The sequence below is a fragment of the Ruditapes philippinarum genome, unplaced genomic scaffold (assembly GCF_026571515.1).
Source record: "Ruditapes philippinarum isolate M1 unplaced genomic scaffold, ASM2657151v2 ctg1467_1_1_1_1, whole genome shotgun sequence".
Lineage (NCBI taxonomy): Eukaryota > Metazoa > Mollusca > Bivalvia > Venerida > Veneridae > Ruditapes > Ruditapes philippinarum.
In genome coordinates, this window is record NW_026859804.1 from 1 (window position 1) to 11242 (window position 11242).

At 31.6% G+C, this 11242-nt stretch overlaps 1 protein-coding gene across 2 annotated transcripts; it reads left to right on the forward strand.

Annotated features, from left to right (window-relative positions):
- Positions 1 to 2942: 2942 nt before the first annotated feature.
- On the forward strand, positions 2943 to 8546 carry LOC132757963 (maleylacetoacetate isomerase-like). 2 transcript variants are annotated; one of them, XM_060749460.1, is made up of 7 exons: positions 2943 to 3100; positions 3867 to 3934; positions 4568 to 4648; positions 5993 to 6070; positions 7109 to 7244; positions 7740 to 7842; positions 8324 to 8546. In XM_060749460.1, exons 1-7 carry the CDS (start codon positions 3025 to 3027, stop codon positions 8451 to 8453), a joined length of 672 nt encoding a protein of 223 aa, XP_060605443.1. In that variant the 5' UTR covers positions 2943 to 3024; the 3' UTR covers positions 8454 to 8546. The 2 variants fall into 2 exon arrangements, with proteins under 2 accessions (XP_060605443.1, XP_060605444.1); XM_060749461.1 differs by lacking the exon at positions 7109 to 7244 and adding an exon at positions 6757 to 6889 and having other exon boundaries at positions 2944 to 3100.
- The last annotated feature ends 2696 nt before the right edge of the window (positions 8547 to 11242 follow it).

An 11242-nucleotide genomic window follows, 5' to 3' on the forward strand; every position in this document is an offset into this window, starting at 1 on the left:
TCCCGCGAATTCATGTTCAGCGCGAATATTTCTACACCAATAATTTCTTAATAGTCATATTTTCGCGCATCTATAGAACAATGTATCAGTGTGTTCACGGCTGCCATAAGTTTGGTATCCGTGGCGCTAAATTCAAAAGGTGATTTTATTGTTGTATAAACTGTACATGTAACATTCAGCTCTGTATATAAATCAGTTTGCTAGCGTATTATTGTTTGACTGATATGATAATCGGATTCTTATATAAGTATATACATGTATGAACAATAACATTGTATCACGCTATTTTTTTCTTAGTCTGAGTGATAAACGTCTTGACATATGATCATATTATATTTTGTTTTTCTAAACAAACAAGACAAACAACACAAACATTGACGATTTTAACTGATGAAAACATGGAAAACAAAACACAATTACTCAGTCAACATTTTAACAAAATCGGTGGAAAGATTATGGTCTCATCCAGTGCTGTTTAAAACTGTGAAAAATCATGAACGTTAACGGACATTCTTTTGTTTGCGATAATCTGTCCGCTAGACAAATTGAATGTCTTTGTTCTGAACAATAGCGTATTGTTTGACACCAGGTGTTGAAAATAACTGTGAAGACCCACAATGGTTACTGTAAAAAGTATGTAAAATGAAAGAAGGCTGCTTGCGAAAACCATTGGCTAATCATGTAAGAGTAATTTCCCTTAGTTTTTAACCTGATGGGTGTACGCGAATTTATGATTTTCGGCAGTCACCTCCGCGAATTCAAAATAGCGCGAAAATTTGTATATACCCCCAAAATGGACCTTTCCGCGAAAATTTGCTTCCGCGAATTTAAATACACATACAGTAGTTTGCGCCGATTGTTGTGTGCATAATCCAGACCAGACATCGTCGGTATGGCGACAATATTGCATAATTATTTTTTACATGTAGATTGACATTTCATAAGAATCCCTGTTCCCTAAATCAAGTTTTTGAGTAGAAAGTTATGTTGCTGATTCGTGCCCTGGGCAGTTCGAACTCGTCCAAATAAATTACAATTTTTTTTTTTTCTCTATATCAAGCAACGACTTTGTCTTTCCGCACATCAAATAATTAAACTTAAAATTGAAGTATTATAATTGAATGAGCTCAAGTTATAACAAACTACTTTAAATTTATGTTTACTGCAACATTTATTAATAAAAACATTTTCAATAAAATTCATTATTATGGTGATTGTAACAATAATGAATTAATTATTATGGTACATGATAATTTAAACAATAAATGAATGTACACAAAAAGTTTAAACAATTTGGAATTAAAAAATCATTGTCGTAAAAAGTGCTAGTTGAATTCAGTTTTTGCTAGTTAAAAATTTGTCCACTAGCAAAAAATTGCTAGTAGCCAAAAAAGTTAAATTCGAGCCCTGTTCCGGTGAGAGAATGATGTGCAAAATCAGAAAGTAAACATGCATTTTATTGATAAGAACTGTAGTAACGATTATAAATATAAAAAGTTACTTTAACATATCCTTTTTGATAAATTAGCACATTAAAAATAATGTTTAAACAACAACTGTGATAAGAGATTAACAAAAAATGGCGGACGGGATTTTCCAAACGCCGACGCGTGCGCAGTGGTCGGAGATTTTCGGAATATTCCGAGCGCTCCGACGATAGGTTGAACACTACCAATTTATTCGTTTTGTTTACAGTACAAAATACCTGCAAGAAAGATCTGGTTTACATGTACACTAAACATGTTATGCTCAAACCTCATAATTCATAAGAGCTTTCCGCGCCATATATAGGTTGCACCTAATTTCATATTACACCAATCATGGGTCATTTACATGACATCTTAATCACAAAATAAAACAATAATCATAATGAGATCAACAGTGATCAAATGAGATCAAAAGTAAGTAAGGATATTAAAATAACCAAGGCTTAATTGGTAAAACTTAAACACAAAAAAAACCCATAGAGTAGTGAGCAGGCTGGTGAAAATTTTTTTAAGGACTTGGAAAATTATGTGTTATATAAACATGAAAAAGGGGAAACAATTCTCACAAAAGCGACTGTTACCAAATATTTTTCTTTCTGTTTATGTTATACATTATGTTCAATAAACAAACAAAGTTTAAAAGAAACCTCTTTATCATATGTCTAGAAATATGATTTTTTATGTCATAAGCCAGATGGGGCATTTTTACCAGCCTGGTGAGGTAAATAAATTCAAATTATTAATCTAAATAAAATCTTAATTATTTGCACACTTAACATAGTATCAACATGGTTAATACATAATACATTATCCACAAGACATCTTAATATATAATGCATTAATACTATGAATCAAATAATTAGACTGTTGTAAAATGATCTTCAATCAAGGTATTTTTTTTTTAATTTTTGTTTTTTGTTGTTAGTTTTTTTTGCTCATCTGAACACAAATTGCTCAGATCGAGGTGAAGTTTTGTAATCACATAATGTCTCTCATTAATTTTGTGTTTTCCTTGTGTATCCACAATTAAAATCAACCACATAACTTCTCAGTTGGTCCTCTAGATGTATAATCAGGTAGGCTATGTAAATTGTTTCATTCTGATACATAAGCAGGTTACAGGAGTCAAAGATAGACTTCAGAAATGACATTTTTTTAAAAACTCTAAATTTATGTTTTGATTCATTAAAATATTAAGATTTTAATAATAAAAAAATTCGGAAGAGCTTGACTGACAAATGCCTCTTGAATTATCTTGAATTGCTTAATAGTCTGGTACAATGTCAAACCACTTAGTGAGCATATAAGATCTTATCTTCCATTTAATCAAAACTCTGCTGGGGACCTAGACTTTGTCTTGATAACAAACAACCTAATGCTTTACAGAAGATGGTATGTAAAATTAGATCATTGATAAATTGATTGGTGCTCAAAAGTTCATAATTATGTTCACTTATTTGCTTGACAAGGTATTTGGTAGTTTGCTTTTTTAATAAATATTTATAAACTATGTATAAACTTTGCTGTGATAAAATGAATGTATTTTCTATTTTTGTTTCAGCCAATTTTGTACTCATACTTCAGAAGCTCAGCTTCTTGGAGAGTAAGAATAGGTAAGATTTTTTATTATAGATTTGAGTGGTTGGTGTTCTTTCCTTCTATAGCAGGGGTCATTTTAAGGATAGCTACTGGCTTCTCTGCTTCCACCCCCAGGACATTTCTTTAAGATCATGGTGTTTTTCCCTTGTATTGATTCAATTTACATAAGTTTGCTTTTTTTTTACAAAAATATTTTTCTATTTGTCACAAATTTAAATAAAAGGCAAATTCCCTTACGTGTACCTGTACAATGCCCTTGAGGGATATGTTATGGGAAAGCAATGGTTCCATTCAGATGGCTACATGCCTTTCTCTACTTAACAAACTGGGTTATTTACTAATTCAGTTACTACATGTACTTTGTCACTTTGTTTTTCCATACTGCTTGGACATGGAATTTTCCATGTGAGGTAGTTATCAATTAAAATTACTGAAGTTTGTTATACTAAGCTACTGGTTCCATTTGATGTAGGTCTAGACCAATTTCTTGTTATAAAATCATTTGCTTACTCTGTTTACCAGAATAATTATTCTGAATGTGAAAATTGCCCAATTTGAAAAGAATTGCTTTGCTTTTCACTCAAAATTGACCTAAGAATAGCACAAAAATACAATTTACAATTTATTTCTGAGTATATTTTTAATTTTCTTTTGCATATCTTTCTGTAATAAGTCCAGTTGATCAATGTAAGAAAATCAAACTGTATGCTTTTTATTCTTGTGGATCTCACTGGAGTTCCATTAATATAATAAATTATAAGAAATTATTTCATTTTTCAGTTCTAGCATTAAAGGGAGTAGACTATGAGTATAAAGCTGTCAATCTTGTTAAAGATGGAGGACAACAGGTATTAATATACAAACTTCAATTCTACATATGTCAGACTGTGATTTCAAAGTTATTGTCTATTATTGTTTGCTGACCTAATATTGTAAAGTTATGTTCAACATATTTGAACATTGTAGGGAGAGAGAGTAAACATTCTGACATCTTCACATACGGGAGAAATCATTTATAAATGTAACTTATCATTTTGCACTGATGCTTTTTTTTCATATATGTATTATGGACGCAAGATGATTGTATTTAAAATATAATTTAGACATAGTTATATTTGCAGTGATTATCTTACATGTCGAGTACTTTTCATTTCATATAATGTATAATTATGTTGATAAAAATGCTTGCCTTTATCCAATTTTTAGTACGGAAACTTCAGGTTTTAGGGAGAAACCATTAGTAAAACATTTTAGTTATTGGACATTATGACATTATAGTTACACAGGAATTTCTAGAAAAAATTTCCTCCCAAGAACAAGTTACCTGTTATTTTTTCCTACAATACTTGCAAAATCTAATACTGATAACAATAACAACATGCTTTCAGATAAAAATTTTCTCAACAATTTTTCTTTGTATTCATATATGACATTATTGTGTGAAATTTTTGTAAAATCGAACTCTTAATTTTATACCATAGCATTCAGAAGAATTCAAAGCTCTTAACCCTATGGAACAAGTGCCAGCATTTGTCATTGGGGAAACAGCTCTTACACAATCCGTATGTATATATGTATATTGTCATGTCATCCATAAATGTTTTTGCTGCCCACAAGATGGGTATGCCTAGAATACTGGAACGATAGAGATTAACACACTGTGAATTTTCCCGGTATGACCAGTAATGTAACAGTGGGACAGTTAAATCCAAACAAACCAGACACTCTGTGTAAAAATCTAGAGGATATTTGTTTAGTTCAGTGTAAGATCGGAATATATTTCACCGAGTGAGCACCAAAAGGAATATTTCACGAGTGGCGCAGCCACGAGTGAAATATGAACTTTTGGTGTTCACAAGGTGAAATATATTTCGATCTTACACTAAACTAAACAAATTTTCTTTTTATTATATGCAAATAAACGTTTTAAAAAGACATTAAATCTAATACTGAATGAAAAGCGCGCCAAATAATTATACAATGTGACGTCATTTACGACGTCACGTCATTTAGTTGGTACCCAGTACTGTGCACGCTGGTATCTCACTGAAACAACGTAAGGGGCTTAAATTCAAAACAGTGAAATTATCAAAGTGGTAATTTCACTGTTTCAGACAGTGAAATTACCAGTTTTCTATCACTGATATATTTCTATAAACCACCGAAAAGCATGTAATAAAACGTCTTGTCTTATTAATAACTTGAGAAGTAATACGCCTGAGACTGGGAAACTTTGAAAGGGACTTTTATTGTGGTCATTAAATGACCCCTATTGATTTTAAGGTCATTAGTTCAAACATAAAAATCACAGTGAAACTTACTGTATAGTCCTGACTAGAATTGCCTCAGACATAGGTGTTTGTTCATACATTTAGTGATACATGTAATTCTATTATTTATTTATTAATTTACCACTTTACCTTTATGAAACATAAGTATGTAAATATGCCACTGACAGGCAAATAAGTGGGAATGGAGTATAACTGTCTTATGTGTGTCATATTAACACATTTTTAGATAATTCAAAAATTATACCCCAGATTGTGTGGTAAATGATTTTTACAAATTGTTGGTTTTGGGATTGTCAAATTAAATATAGTGTAGGACACACGTTTTGATTCTATTTCTAGAAAATGACTAGTACAGTTCCTTGCACAAAGAAACAATGGCTTGCCTCTGACATGGTTCATACTGCCTCAGCTGGATTCCTAGTCTGATGCATTCACCACTCTGCCACTTACCTGTGTAAAAGGTCTAAACGGCCTTCAGAATTTATAAATACCTAATATTTTTCTGTTTTCAAAATGTAAATCAAATTTTAATAAAACATCCTTCAAAATGAGTGCTTCTTGAAACTTTTACTCTGATTCAATTATGAATACTCCAATATAAATAATTATTTACAGCTGGCTATCATAGACTATCTAGAAGATGTTTATCCAAAGCCAGCTATTGTACCAGAAGATCCTATAAAGAAAGCCCAGGTAAGAGTTGTCATAAATGTAAGCAAAGTCTACACAGAGAAAAATGTTTTAAATTGTTATTCTACAATGTGAGTTGATATTGAATTAAATATCAATGACAATGATATGAGGTTATTACACATTGTTGAGTGCAATACTTAATTCTATTGAACAAATACAGCTGTCAATCCTATATTGTAGGGGGCGATAGCTGAGTCTGATAGAACCATGACGTTCCATAAGCTAGCTGGATAACTTCCTCACATGAAAGAATCCAAAGTCCCTGTTGGGATTCGAACCCATAGCATAGATATTGAAATTCCATAAACTTTGAATAGACTTTAAACTTAGAAAATTGAAAGCTTGGCAAATCCATTACACAAATTCACCAGGTTAAGGGTTAATGTAGAAAAGGGAACAGTAAATGGCAGTAAAACAGTAGCCAATCCAAGAAATGTGCAATATGATTGCATTGTTGAAATAAATAAAATAAAGAAAATAAGAATCCTTAAAGAAAGTCCAAACAACAAAATTGGAAATATTGCAGGCTCAGTTTTATTGAGCGTGTTCATGGATAGTACTGTTAAGTGCAAACTATCGTCCTTTAAAGAATCATGAAGTATCAAAATTTATCAAACATTCATAACTCAGGATTTTTCTTTATGATGTTATGATATCCAAATATATTTTACTTCTGCTGGCACCAGGCTAGAGCCCTTGCTGAACTTATAGCAGCTGGTACCCAGCCGATACAGAACCTTGGAGTGTTGCAGAAAGTCTCTGATAAACCTGAAGAAAGGGCAGAATGGGGCCAATTTTGGATTGACAAGGGATTTGCAGGTAAAGAAGATATTATGGCTGTGTATATATTTAAAGACACACCAATACCTAACATCACTGGTACAATTAGTGTAATATAACAGAATTAGAACATAGTGAATATTACATGATTCTGCTACTCTGATTAGTTGTAGGTAATGGTGGGTCTTTGAATAAGTTAACAAATTATTATTTATTGAAACATTTGTGGCATAAGCATGATTTTGTTTGTATTTGTAGGCTCGGTCTCTGGCTGAGTTAATTACTTCTGGTACACAACCATTAACCAACACCACTGTAAATAAGCTCCTACATAAAGAAAATGAGACTAACAGACAGGAATGGTGCCGTTATTACATTGATAAAGGACTTACAGGTGTATATCTGTAATAGTATACTGTAAAGGTTAACGAGATTACATGTAAAAGACATCCAGTGTCATTTACATTGTCACAAACATGAAAACTAAATAAGTGAAGTGATGGTGGAACATAGGAGATACTATCACTGGCATTCAGATAGTTAAAAGTAACTGCAGAGATAAAATCATGTGTAGAAAAATCACAATACTTTGTATTACTTGATAAAACTGTGCCAACTCCCATGTGCGGAAATGGCAGTTTTCAAACTTTATGTCTTCATTTAAGTTTTGCCTATATTAATGTAGCAACTGTTTTGATGAATAGGAAAAAGATTATAAAGATAAATCATTTACCTATAACCGTCATAATAATGTTTCATGGCAAGTTTTCAATGTTTAATTCAAATGTTTTTTATCTGTTTTGGCATGTGATTTAAGCTTACATGTTATTTGCTTATGGGGATAAGGAATGAATGAGAAAATAGATTAATAACTGAAATATTTTTTCAGCGTATGAGAAAATGGTTCAGAGTACTGCTGGCAAGTATTCTGTTGGTGATGAAATCACAATAGCTGATGTTTGTTTAGTACCTCAACTCTACAACGCTCAAAGGTAAATCACCTCTTATAATGTTATATACATTTTACCTGAATCTTATTTAATGTTTATTTGAAATTCATTTTATATGCCTTAAACCAAACTGTAAATCTGTTGCAAACAAACTTGTTCTGATTGTTTTGTTTTTTTTGGCTACTTCTGACAATAAAGAGACATAAGAAAGTCACTCAGACTCTCATGGCAGAGCTCAAATATAACACTTGAAATTTCAAATAATGCCAGTAAATATTGCCAGTGCCAAAACATTGTTTATTGTTTTGTTGTCACAAATTATGTCATTCATATGAGATACAATTTGATCAATGTCTATATAATTAAACATTAATGTACAAATGTTTACATAGAGTATAGAAATAAACATCAATAAAGGCTTTTTATATGTACATGTATAGAATACTAATTGTGAGCTAAGATTAGTTGTCTTCTCCAACATTGGTCTTTTAATTTCAATTGTATTACTAGTACTTGTTTTCAGATTTAAAGTAGACATGACAAAGTTTCCAACTATCACAAGAATTATTGATGCTTTGTCAGAATTACCAGCATTTAAGGCAGCAGATCCAGGTGTTCAGCCAGATTGTCCCGAGGAGTTGCGAAAACAGTGAGAGTATTCAAGGGAGATCATCCAACACAGCTTCTGGGGTTTATTTTAATTAGAATATTAAGATCATTGGGGGATTTTTTGTACATATAACTTTTATACATTTTATGTTTCCTACAGGTGATAATAGGCATAATAGGAAAATGATCACAACATTTCAAATGTTTACAAATTACAATATATATTAACATGTATCGTTACACATTATTTAATAAAGGGTAATAATTATGCAGACAAAAGTGCTATTTGTTTATTGAAATGTATTGTTTTACATTGTTTATTCCTTTATTTTTTAATAAACAGAAATTGTTTATTTCTAAGAGCAAAGGTGAAAAACTGTAAAGAAGCATAATTTATGTACTTTTTAAAGTTAAAGTGCATCTTTTGAAATTAACATTTTTCTGTGTCTTATACATGTTTTTAGAACTAAGAGAACTAATTTTTAGCTCACCTATCACAAAGTGAGCTTTTGTGATCGCTTTTCCTCCGGCGTCCGTCCGTAAACTTACTTTAAACAACATCTCCTCATAAACAGCTTAGCCAATTTCATCCAAACTTCACAGAAATGTTCTTTTGGTAATGAACTTTAAAAGTTGATCAAAGAATTTAATTCCATGCAGAACTCTGGTTGCCATGGCAACCAAAAGAAAAAACTTAAAAAATCTTCTTTAAAAAAAACGAATGAGCTAGAGCTTAAATATTAGGCATGAAACATCATCTAGTCAGAGTCTACCAAGTTTGTTCAAATAATAGCCCTGGGGTCAAAATTAACCCTGCCCCGGGGGGTCATTGATTTTCCTTATTTGTATATAATAAAAACTTTAAAAATCTTCTTTTAAAAAATTCAAGTAGCTATAGCTTAGATTTTAGGCATGAAACATCTTCTGGTGGGTGTCTACCAAGTTTGTTCAAATAAAGCCCTAGGGTCAAAATTGTTTTCCCTATATGTATATAGTGAAAACTTAAAAAATCTTCTTTTAAAAAACCCTAAGAGCTTGTGGTAAGATATTTAGCATGAAACATCTTCTAATGTGTGTTTACCATGTTTGTTCAAATAAGGGCCCTATATGTGTATAGTAAAAACTTAAAAAAATCTTCTTTAAAAAAACCCAAAGAGCTAGAGTTAAGATACTAAGCATGATATATCTTCTAGTGAGTGTCTACCAAGTTTGTTCAAATAAAAGCCCTGGGGTCAAAAATGGTCCCGCCCGGGAGGTGGGGGTCATTGTTTTTCCCTATATGTGTATAGTAAAAATCTTCTTTTAAAAACCCCAAAGAGCTAGAGCTTAGATATTTATAATGAATCATCTTCTAATGGGTGGCTACCAAGTTCAAATAAAAGCCTCTGGGTTTATACAGGTGAGCAATTTCAGGGCCATCATGGCCCTCTTGTTATATTGACTTAAGTTTCATTTGAGATGGTCCTAACTCATATCTTACTCGTGGCCAAATTGTATTGCCATCATTTTATATTTGAAATTTCATATATACATCTGTTTATTTCTATACAAACATATTAACTAAATACAAAATTGTAAAATTTAATATACATGTATTATTCAGGTAAAACTATGCAATTTGTTATGCTATTTGTTTTTTTAAAGGAAAAAATGAGAAAAGCTGAGACTTGTTTGTTTTGGAAAAGATTGATGGCAGATTTTTCAATTGTTGGACATATTAAGACATTGTTACATATTGGTATATATTTATTTTAAAGCTGCACGCCTCCAGATGAGCCAAAATATTTCAAGAAGATAATAATTGAGAAAAATATACTTATATATTAAGAAAGGTAAAAACATTCAAGGTTTATTGAGTAGTTTGCATGTTATTTTTGATATTTAAGACGGATTTTGCAGCATTTTTAGCTCGACTTTTCTATGAAAAGGGGAGCTATCCTACTCGCCCCGGCGTCGGCGTCGGCGTTGGCGTCACACCTTGGTTAAGTTTTTCGTACCACCCCACTTTATTTCAGAAGTATTACAAGTATGGCTTTGAAACTTACCATACTTGTTCACCATCATAACCTCCATCTACAGACAAGAGTACATAACTCTGTCAAGGTTTTTGACAGAATTATGGCCCTTTTTTGACTTAGAAAGTGTATTGAGCTTGGTTAAGTTTTTTGTACCACCTCACTTTATTTCAAAACCATTGGAGGTATTGCTTTTGAAACTGACCATACTTGTTTACCATCACGACCTTCATCAACAGACAAGAGGACATAACTCTGTCAAGGTTTTTGACAGAATTATGCCCCTTTTTGACTTAGAAAATACATTGAATATGGGTAAAATCCACTTATTGCCTTAACCCTTTGAGATATTGCTTTGAACTTTTAATGCTATTTCACATCATTACCCCCATCTGTACGCAAGAGAAGGTAACTCTGTCAAGGATTTGTTTTAAAAATTAAGGCCTTTTATCGACTTAGAATCTTGGTTAAGTTTTTAGTACCAGTCCACTTTTTGACTGAACTGTTTGAGATATTAATTTGAAAGTTGGAATACTTGTTTACAATCATGATTCCCAAACATGTCCAGGAGAAGGTAATTCTGTCAAAGATTTTATTTGAATTATGGCCCTTAACTGTCAATGTTTTGTATTATAGGCAAGCACTAAAAACTTAAAAAATCTAAAAAAATTCATTCCTATCCACTTGTTCACTTTACCATAAATTATGTCATATAAACATTGCTGTAATATTCAAGGGTATCAAACAACTAGTTATTTTTCTCTTTTTGTACTTGAAATTAAAATCAGTAGTATATGCATATTTCACATTTTATCTCG

Excerpts from the sequence above, each read along its gene's own strand:
- LOC132757963 (XM_060749460.1), top strand. The coding sequence starts at position 3,025 with ATGTATTTTCTATTTTTGTTTCAGCCAATTTTGTACTCATACTTCAGA. Across the intron at positions 7,245-7,739 it reads CATTGATAAAGGACTTACAG|CGTATGAGAAAATGGTTCAG; the intron begins GTGTATATCTGT and ends ATATTTTTTCAG. Across the intron at positions 7,843-8,323 it reads CAACTCTACAACGCTCAAAG|ATTTAAAGTAGACATGACAA; the intron begins GTAAATCACCTC and ends ACTTGTTTTCAG.